The 9,884-nt window shown below is 39.9% G+C and overlaps 2 protein-coding genes across 2 annotated transcripts; both read right to left on the reverse strand.

Moving 5' to 3' along the window:
* Positions 1 to 84: 84 nt before the first annotated feature.
* Positions 85 to 5,802, reverse strand: dhx40 (DEAH (Asp-Glu-Ala-His) box polypeptide 40). Its single transcript, XM_058633844.1, has 17 exons — positions 5,477 to 5,802; positions 5,182 to 5,327; positions 4,970 to 5,089; positions 4,649 to 4,885; positions 4,469 to 4,535; positions 3,631 to 3,762; positions 3,439 to 3,538; positions 3,236 to 3,322; positions 2,610 to 2,792; positions 2,450 to 2,530; positions 2,186 to 2,343; positions 1,845 to 1,959; positions 1,638 to 1,746; positions 1,269 to 1,363; positions 1,106 to 1,175; positions 780 to 1,008; positions 85 to 646 (listed from the first exon to the last, which is right to left on the reverse strand). Exons 1-17 carry the CDS (start codon positions 5,646 to 5,648, stop codon positions 534 to 536), a joined length of 2,214 nt encoding a protein of 737 aa, XP_058489827.1. The 5' UTR covers positions 5,649 to 5,802; the 3' UTR covers positions 85 to 533.
* Positions 5,803 to 7,333: 1,531 nt separating this feature from the next.
* Positions 7,334 to 9,690, reverse strand: LOC131463062 (uncharacterized). Its single transcript, XM_058634718.1, has 9 exons — positions 9,478 to 9,690; positions 9,268 to 9,389; positions 9,075 to 9,177; positions 8,780 to 8,997; positions 8,603 to 8,694; positions 8,410 to 8,532; positions 7,728 to 7,923; positions 7,480 to 7,618; positions 7,334 to 7,398 (listed from the first exon to the last, which is right to left on the reverse strand). The coding sequence occupies exons 1-7, from the start codon at positions 9,650 to 9,652 to the stop codon at positions 7,908 to 7,910; spliced, it is 849 nt and encodes a 282-aa protein (XP_058490701.1). The 5' UTR covers positions 9,653 to 9,690; the 3' UTR covers positions 7,334 to 7,398; positions 7,480 to 7,618; positions 7,728 to 7,907.
* Between the last annotated feature and the right edge of the window lie 194 nt (positions 9,691 to 9,884).

The raw sequence follows: 9,884 nt of genomic DNA on the forward strand, positions 1-9,884 counted from the left end.
ACAACGTCATGATGGAAGAATCTGATTTTTTTTTTAGTTTGACTCTTCTCATCAGTTCGAGTTTGTAAAAGAAAATCAGGTCTGTCCACTTCCCCAACATTTAATAACAATTTTTCATCTGCTTTATTCATAATACCCATGACAGACATTACAATAGTAAATCGTATGTACCTATCTTTATTTTTTTTTATTTTGACGTTTAAACTGATTTTTTTGGATTTAAAAAATAAATATCGCTTTTATCATTATCTAATGTATTATTATTGAATAGCAACAGAACACAGATGTAACCAGCGACGGTGTGCAGTCGACCACTACCAGCCATTTCCTCCTCCACAAAAGTCTGTGTGATTCATTCTTCCAGACAGTTTCTTGCACAAGTCCTGTTGCTAAAGTTAATGCGGTGCTGTAAAGTATTTCTTTATTTGTGAAGCCCCAATCAAAATGTAACTTCACGAAATGCTCCACGTTTCTCATCTTGATGCAGGTTGCAGCTGACCATCTGAGATTTTGACAATTTTGTCAAAAAAGCTTTATTGTATTTGTCTTTGTTGCTTTCGCTGCAGGTATCGAGCACGAGCGTCACTGATCGTGGCTTCGTTGTTGCGCTTCTCAAGCTTCTTTGTGACTTCTTCAGCAGCAACCTCTGAAAGAATAACAGAAGTGCACTATTAGTAAAAAGTCTGGAGATCATCCATTCATTGAAACAGTATTTAAGACCATGACACTGTTTAACATCACAGTTGCCAAACCAATATCGTAGTTATCACTTAGAAGACCTTGTTGTCTTTTGGCTGCTTCCTTGGTCTCCCATTTCATCATCTCTTCATCAGTCACTTCTTCTCTTGCCAAGCTGCTCAGTTCATAGACATCCACCTCGTGAAGTTTCGGCAACAAGTCCTTCACCCACTCATATCGAATAGGACACACAGTCCTCATGTACACCCGTGAGGTCACTAGCACATCATGAAAGATGACCCAGTTCAGCCCTGCTTCCTGGTCAAACAGCTGGGAGCAACAAGGATAACAAAAACAAATTAAACATAATGTGAGTCCGATAAAATGTATTTTTTAAAATACATTATTAATAATATTTTTTTTTTACTGATGATGATGGATGTATGTGAACCATAGACCCGTGTCCATCCATTGTGCAAAACATCGTTCCCATAGACCTGTGTGGGATTTAAAGTAAGATTGTTATTATTATAAATAAAACACAATACCTGCAGATTTAAATACGGATGATTTAAATGAACCTTGCTAACCTTCTGGCAACATTGGTGAAATATCCTGTGCACAAGCATCGTCTGAGGATTTCACTCTTGTTGCCATCATATGTTTCCACAGGGAAATCTCTTCTCTGGAGGCAAGAAGGTGCATCCCCACAAAAATAATTATGACAATTAGAGCAGTAATGTGAGGGCAAATATAATGCTTCATTAATAAGTGTCAAAGTCGACCACATGACCACAGACATCTATGAAGAGGTTCATCACAAGGGTGACATTCATGTGGGTGGAGATAAAATAAAAAAGCTGTGATGTTTAGACTAATAATAAGCATTCCACAGAGTGAATACATGACATACTCTCTTATGTCTCTTATGTGACAGTGACTTCTGCACACTGCTGTACCTTTTGGAGGCGGAGGAGGATCTCACCCAGCTGAGTCTCCACACTAAAGGCTGACTTCAGCGCCCTCCAGTGGATCCAGTTCTCTTTACACCATGCTGATGGTCTGTCACTGCAAGATTCAAGAGAAAGGCTCAGACTTAGGACAACTGTGTTAATACAATCACCAAAGACAGGGACATCATTCAGCATGGATCATGAGTACAGTACCTGGATTTGCAAGACTGAAAAATACTTAGAAGTGTAGCAAAGTCATTTGTACTGCCGCTTATGGTAGCAAGGCCTCTGTGCTTTTCGTCTGCCTCTTTCTGCTTCTCAGGGTGGCCTGTGGAGAGCAGGAGATCAGTCAAAGCCATGTGAGCTCAGAGCTCCTTCTTCACACAGGATATTCCTAACAAGGATAAGTTGTAGCATCTGTGCTATTAAGCCATGGTTCCAAACCCAGCTTTAGACAGTTCCCTTTATAAATTCTGTATTTTATATTTAGATAACAGGTAAGTTTTTACCAGTTGTAGTCTTACATTAGAAGAAAAATAAATTACACTGCTAACCTGGCCTGATGAAGATGTTCTCCACAGACAGCATGGCAGCCAGGGGGAGCAGCAAGTCCTGACAGCCAAGCGACGCAGCTTTGAGCACGGCTCTGGTGAGGCCTGGTTGTAGTGGGAACTCCACCATCAACTCCCCCAGCGATGTCACTCTTCCTCTTCTACAGCGCGCACACACCAGACACAAAGAGCTCATACATTTCAGCCACAACGACTTCAGCTGTGAATGGAAAGCCAAAATATTGGGCCACGGGTGTAACTACTCACCTGTCGATTGCATCAAACTGATAGAGCTGTTTCAGTGCTTCTAGAATAAACCTCTCTTCTGGACAGTCCAGGTAAGGAAACCTTAGAAGAAATTATTTTAAACTGTTAAGTGGCAGTAAATTAGGAACTTTAATAAAGAAAACAGACATAGAACACGTACCTGATGACATCATGCACTCCCAGGCACTTGAGTGTGAGAATCACTGATGTCAGACTTGTCCTCTGGAGTTCTGGAACTGTGTAATCAGGCATGCACTTTTCCCAAAACTCCTTGGTATAGATTCGATAGCATTTCCCTGCGGAGGTTCTTCCAGCTCGGCCTGCTCTCTGCTGAGCCTCACTCCTAATCACAGAAAAGCCAACCCCCAAAAAATGTACATTAACAAGATAACATTTTCACTTTTCTACTTTGCTCTTTACAGGTGGAGCTTGAGCAGCAGATGTGCAGGAAACAGCAGTGGATAGTCATGATCCATTTGTAACAAAATAGAGGAAGTAAAAAAAACAAAAGACAACACACTGACTAACTAACAGTACCAACATTTCCTTCCTCTCTCTGATGTTTCATTGTAGATTTGTCCTGGACGTAATTAACAGAGACAGTAAAGCAGATGACATCATTGAATGGTGACTACCTTACTATTCAAGATTTCTATGGATTTAAGGAGTTATGGAAACGTTTTGGCTACTTTAAGCACAAGAAATGTTACATATTATATCTTTAATGGTATGAGTGTTAGCAGGGAAATGACTAAAACAAAGGCTATTTGAAGTTTGGAAACTCACTTTGATATTGGCACCACTTCCAAAATATCCATGCCCACTCTAGAGTTGTGGTTGAGTTGCTTCACAAACCCACTGTCTACGATGTACCTATATGGGGACAAAATGGGAAGACTGACTTTGGAGTGGCTCCATTAAAAACATTTCAGTGATGTTGATTTAATGTCACACTTTCATGGTTACCTACTTCAAAAACATGTACTCACTTTATACCATTGATGGTCAGAGATGTTGCTGCAATGTTAGTGGCCACTACACACTTTCTTATTCTTGGAGGTGGTGGCTGAAAGATCTGCCTTTGTTGCTCTATGGTGAGAGCAGAACAAAGTAACCCACACCAATTTCACTTTGGAAAATCTATCTTGCAAACAGCTGCAGCAGGTGTTGTGTGTATTTACCAGTGGGCATGGATCCATAAAGGGGCAAAATGAGAAGACCCTCCACAGTCTGGTCTTCTACATCATAGCGATAGTCTATGGACTCGGCTTTTTCAAACAGCAAATCACAAGCCCGCTCAATCTCTGACTGACCTGTCAAACATTAAAACAAATAGTATGGCTTATATTGTCAATGTTAAAGGGGAATTCTGAATTTCTTAACCTAGACTCTATGTTTATAACATGGGTAAGTAAGTAACTTCTGCTCAGTCGATTGGTTTGGCTGGCAGCCATGGCACTGTGGTATTGACTACAATGTAATGCTGTGGGGCAACAGTGACATGCTCAGTTATGTCCACTAAAAGTGCTTGTTTTTGTCAATAAATGGCTCATATTGTTTTTGTAAGAGCAAGGACAACATGACCTCTAGAAGTGGTGTCACCCAGCTGTTGGTCTGAATTCTCACAGTTGCAGGAAGTCAAAGCAGGAAAAAGCAAGCGAGAGCAAGGGGAAGCGGGGTGTTGAGGTGTTGATATGACGCTACATTTATGAGCTTTTATTCATGGACATATCACAACCACCAATTAGAAACACCAACATGTCCCCCGGTTTCTCTCAATTCTCTGTAAGTAAAACCACCAGCTGAGTGACACCCGTGCTTCAGTAATGCTTTTAGAATCTTACAAAAGTAATGTTATTGTTGGTGAAAATATGCACTTAGTGGACATAACAGAGTGTTTCACAGTTGCCTCATATGATTACATTGCAGAAATTGCCACGCTTTTGCAGCCGGCGGCCGAACCGATCTTTGAAACCGATTTAAAAGCGCTAATCAGGTAAGGTAAGTTAGAGAACTTACCTGTCAAAAACACAAGAATATCACCAGACATTTGACTGGCGTGCACATCAAGGGCCATTTTCACTACCTGTGGGACAAAGTCAATGAATATTTCCGTCAGCTTGAAATCAAGAAAAGGTCAAAGACTTTTCTTATTTGGATGGTAAAGCAAAACGCTAACACAAAACTGAAACTCAGTACCTCTTTTACATAACCAGTGCTTTCGATGTCTTTTGGCCCCACAGAAGAACCAAACATGCAGTCCACAGGGAATGTCCTCCCAGGAATCGTAAACATGGGACAATTGTTAAGAAAGGCCGAAAGCTTGTCACTTTCCAACGTGGCCGACATCACCACCACCTTCAGGGGAGAAGATCGACCATCTGTGGCTTTTGCTGGGTTAGAGAATTTTTTCTTCATCAAACCCAGAAGAATATCCTGCGGCAAATATAAACACATGGAGTGTGAGATGAGGTGCTGTTAAATAGGAGTTAATTTACATTCAAGAAGAAATGGACTCACTGTGTTGAGGCTGCGTTCATGGACCTCATCCAAAATTACAACGCTGTACTGAGAAAGTCCAGGGTCTGCCAAGATCTCTCTGAGCAAACAGCCGTCTGTCATATACTTCACCGCCGTATCCTGCCCCACACAATCACACACACAGTCCCACCACCATGTCACCACATGTTCATGAACAACTACACTATATTGTCTGCACCACTGTCTCTCACCTGTGACGTGCAGTCATCAAAGCGCACTTGATAACCAACTTCTCTACCCAGGGTGCACTGCATCTCCTGGGCGACCCTTTGGGCCACAGTGATGGCAGCCACCCGGCGAGGCTGCGTAATGCCAATTTTTCCATTTTTACAAAAACCTACACAAAACAGAGAAGAAGAAATTCAATTTGATTCAAACTTCATTTAAGACTCACTCAGATAGATAGATAGATAGATAGAATCGTAGAGATACTATACTATATAGAGATACTACTATACTACTAAGTGTAAGTTAACTGCAGCCTACCAGCTCGATACAGATACTGTGGCAGTTGTGTGGTTTTCCCGCTGCCGGTTTCACCAGAGACCAACAGAAAAGTGCTGTTTCTGACAGACTCGACCAGCTTGTCTTTGTGTTTGTAGATCGGCAGTTTTTTTGACTCGCTGTCCGCTTTGTCCCATCTCGCTGACTTGGACATGGTGCAAATATATCAATGTGAAGAGATAATGGACAAAAATAAACACTGTGTACTCCAGATTGTCTTAAATACACGTATAATATCAATTTGTTTCTCCCGTTATAGCCACAAAACACGCATGATAGTCACAGACAACACTCGCTCAGTTTCCGCAAACTACCTCATTCTGTATTTCTATTGGTCAAGGAGTGAACACGTGACTCAAGTTCTTCTTTCAAAATAAAAGCCTGGTTAAACCTTTCAAAACTGGACCACACTGTATGGGAGACGATAAATTAGATAATAATAAATAAATAAATAAATAAATAAATAAATAAAAAAGAAAGAAACAAAGAATGAATGAATGAATGAATGAATGAATGAATGAATACACAAATAAAAAAAAATAAAAACTGAAATAAGCGTATAAATAAATAAAAAAATACAAAAAATACATTTACTAAATGTATTCATCAATGTGTGTGTCATCAATGTGTTTTTTTAATGGTCGATTTCGAATTTCGTTCTTTCTTTCATAATTTATCGTCCTCCATACACTGTGAACTAGACCCATGTTCTCAAACTGTGGCAAGAGCTTCCTCTGTTGGTACTTGGAGGAAAATCATGTTCTACTGTTCTACTGTATATACCAGGATATGTTACATGTGGAATTTTGACCGGAGTGTGTAGCAAATAAAAAAAATAATATAATAATTAGAGTCACCTTATCTCTCGCTCCATCTTAATCTATTTTCCTCTATACCAGTGTCTGAAGTATATGTGAGGAAGAGGAGGATGATGATCTTATTAGGAATAAATCTGCCTCCTGTGAAAAGTCTGTAGCTTACTTTGCTGACCTATTTACACCACTATATTTTAAAGTTGGCGATAATGTCGTTACTTCATATTCTCAGGTGGAACCTGGCATAAAATATTTGAGAATCACTGAACTATACAACACACTGTGTATAAAAACAACTCCACAAGGGGGCAAAACCCATATTTATATTCAGTTAAATCACCAAATCTGACAGACCTGATTTGTCAAACCTCTTAAACTAGGTTTTGTTACGTCCAATTATCCATTCCAATTATGTTTCTGAGATTCCCCTTTATCTTACTTGTCGATATCCTCCGGTGATGGCTAGCACATCCTGACAGCCATCAATAAATAATAACTTTATATCCCCCCAGGCAAATTCATGCATTGGTGACTATTAGGGATGAGCTGATAGGTCCGATATTAGTCAAAATCACTGGATCGGATATCAGACAGATAAAAATGTAAATTATGATACAATCCAAAAATCCTATATATCACATGCTTCACTATGCACAGATTGTAAAAACATAAAATAATTACAAAAAAATTAAGCATAAAAAACAACATTTACAGTAAAACATGTTGAGTTGAACCATATTCAAGAACATTGTAGTTTTATACCGATTTATTCATATTTCAAAAGACAACAGTATGTCTCATGTTGGTGCTTTCAAATAGAACTGCTAATTATTTTATTCAAAGTGAATAAAAGAGTGGTACACCAGAGACGACATTGTGAAGAATCCTCTGTCCTGGCTCTGGTGTGATTCTTCTTAATTGACGTTGTCTTGAAAGACAAAGAAAAACAGGTTTATTGCTCACAAGTGCATAAAACAAGATTAACTAGACAACAGAAAGGATAAATAGGCTGTGGCTCCACATACCATTGTTGCATGAGTGCAAGCAGTCGGATCCTTTACAAATCACTAAATCACAGTGGAAATGTACCTGTAGAGAGAGAATTCCATTTACAACAAAGAAGTGACTCTACAAAAAAAAAAGATACCACTATATAGGTCTCTTACATACCCGATTTTCAAATGTTGGGCTATTCACAAATGAAAACATCTTGACTACGAACCATTTGTGAAGAGATGGATACATCAGATGTTTACTGGAAACAACTGGCAACACAACAGTTCTGTGACTGTCAGCAGTATAAGGACACCTGGATTGGATGAAAATAAAAGCATCAAATCATACTCTTTATTTTAGCAAACAAGCCCGTACGTTTTAGAAAAGCTCACATCTGCAAATTAATCTTTACGTGTCTTCACCCTTTAACAAGAAGGTTCCATCGCTGTGGGTCATGTGGGTTTTCAGTCGCCGTGGCCCAGCAGTCATCCAGCAGCAACACCAAGTCCTTGTCGTCATGTTTGGGAACAAGCACCTCGACGTACACAGGCTCACCGAGCTTATAAGTCACTGCTGGAGGCTCTCGAGACGAGAAGAAAGATTTATAAGAGGAATCTGCTGATGAAAAGGTCAGAAAATAAATATCTTAGGCTGGGGACACACTACACAACTTTCACAGTTGTTACCAAATTTGAAAAGACTTACACTAACTGACTGGTTTCAGCTAATTTTTTGAATGACAGCTGAAAGAATTGGGATCACACGTTTTCAGTTGGGTCGGTAATCAGTACAGATTGCGTCCAGAGTCGGCTCAAACGATTCAAACATGTTTAATTGACTGCGACTCTGAATTGTGAGTAAAATATTGTGGGCACAAAATCTTGTAGCGTGTCCCCAGCTTTACACAGAGAGGGCAACAAAAGGATTTATTTCACCATGCTCTAATATTAAAAGTAGCAACGTAATTATTATTATTTTTACTTCAATATGCATTTTAATACATTTTATAGGCACTTTTTAGATAGATATAAATAATACATTTCATGAACAATTCAATAATGAATAGAAATAACTGCAAATGTATAAACTTAACCTTTGGCAAACCTCATTTCTGCTCTGAGTATTCCGCTGCTTCCCAGTGCTGATGGGTACTCAAATGTTTCTCCCTGAACTTCGATGTGCAGTTGAGTCATTTGGGCCAGTGCAAAGCTACACTGCACTGTAAGACTGAAAAAAGAAAACAAACAAGTGTCTCATCGCTTCAAAAAGACAAATGAACATTTACTGGTATCCTTACTGGAAGGGAGTGTCACGGAATATGGAGACATTCTGCTGATGCATTTGTTTCGTCTCAATAGTGACCCAGTAGGTTATGATCCCATCTGCTACCTGCAAGACACAACCAGACCTGTTGTATTTGTCAACCAACCTGTTTCAGGACATCAAGTTAGGGACACAAGAGGTTTACATTTACCACGGACTGAGTGCCACAGTCAGTGAATGGAAAGAGGAAAGTGACAGCGTCCTTGGACCTTGTTTGAGGTCTACAGTTGTGGCTTTGATACGAGGGGATCCAGACTGAGTCCGGGTTCAGAGGTGGGAGTGTGGCATTCTGAGAGACGGTAATGTTGAATCCATCCTTGTTGCAAAATAACTGTCTTGGTACTGGTGGGTAATGCTGTGTGGTTGCCTCTGCAGAAAACACACAGAGCACATTATAAACAATATCCAACATAATTCTAGATATGTATCTGTTCACTCTGAATTACCTTTAATTCTCCTTTCACAGACCAGAAGAAATGACTTGACAATCTCAAGTCTACCTCTGTTTGCAGGTGCCATGATGACAACATTCAGACTTGTAAAGTTCTTCTAAAAGGACAGAATTGTAAAGAATGATTGGAAAAATAGAAAACAGTTCTAAATGAAATGGCCTGAGGCTCAAGACATTTCATAGCTTACTTGTCTTTTCACAAAACAGCTGTGGGAAGCAACTGTGAAGGTAATGAAGGTGACACTTTCGTGAAGGAAGTAATGACACTGTTTTGCTATTGCAGTGGCCTGGTAATATCCGCTGTCTTCATCTGTTTGCAAACAAAAACAGGAACAGAGCAAATGTGACCACTTCAAAGCTGCATCTGCTGAAAGACGCGCGTTTAGTGCCTGACCTACCTGCTACGTAAACGGTGAGAGGGAGCTCAGCGAATTGAACTTTTGACACAAAAACGGTCATAAACCCATCAAAGCAACGCAGCGAGTTATCGTGCACAGAGTTATAAGCTGTTGTTTGAAACTGTTTTGAAGCAGCATGGACATGACATTTCAACAGAAGCAGGGACAAAGACATAAATGTCTCCCAAACTAGGTGTGTGCTGTCAGTCGCCATCTTTGGCTGTAGGCTCCCAGTGTGACAGGTAGGCCAGCTGCATCTCATTGAGCTTAATTGGAACAATTCCCATGTGAACTAACGCTGAGGCAGCAGTGATCTATTATACTACTCTGGGGCCTTCTCTTCCACAAGTGAAAGTAGCAGAAACTCTAACCTCTGTTATTTGCTGGTTTGTTTTGTATTGTCAACT

The sequence above is a fragment of the Solea solea genome, chromosome 7 (genome assembly GCF_958295425.1).
Source record: "Solea solea chromosome 7, fSolSol10.1, whole genome shotgun sequence".
Classification (NCBI taxonomy): Eukaryota; Metazoa; Chordata; class Actinopteri; order Pleuronectiformes; family Soleidae; genus Solea; species Solea solea.

Coding starts and splice junctions, on each gene's coding strand:
- dhx40 (XM_058633844.1), bottom strand. CDS start 5,648: ATGTCCAAGTCAGCGAGATGGGACAAAGCGGACAGCGAGTCAAAAAAA. Junction 2,793..3,235: donor GAAGTGGTGCCAATATCAAA/GTGAGTTTCCAA, acceptor TTCTGTGATTAG/GAGTGAGGCTCAGCAGAGAG. Junction 1,176..1,268: donor TTCACCAATGTTGCCAGAAG/GTTAGCAAGGTT, acceptor AATCCCACACAG/GTCTATGGGAACGATGTTTT.
- LOC131463062 (XM_058634718.1), bottom strand. CDS start 9,652: ATGTCTTTGTCCCTGCTTCTGTTGAAATGTCATGTCCATGCTGCTTCA. Junction 9,178..9,267: donor GCTGTTTTGTGAAAAGACAA/GTAAGCTATGAA, acceptor CTGTCCTTTTAG/AAGAACTTTACAAGTCTGAA. Junction 8,998..9,074: donor CTGTGAAAGGAGAATTAAAG/GTAATTCAGAGT, acceptor TGTTTTCTGCAG/AGGCAACCACACAGCATTAC.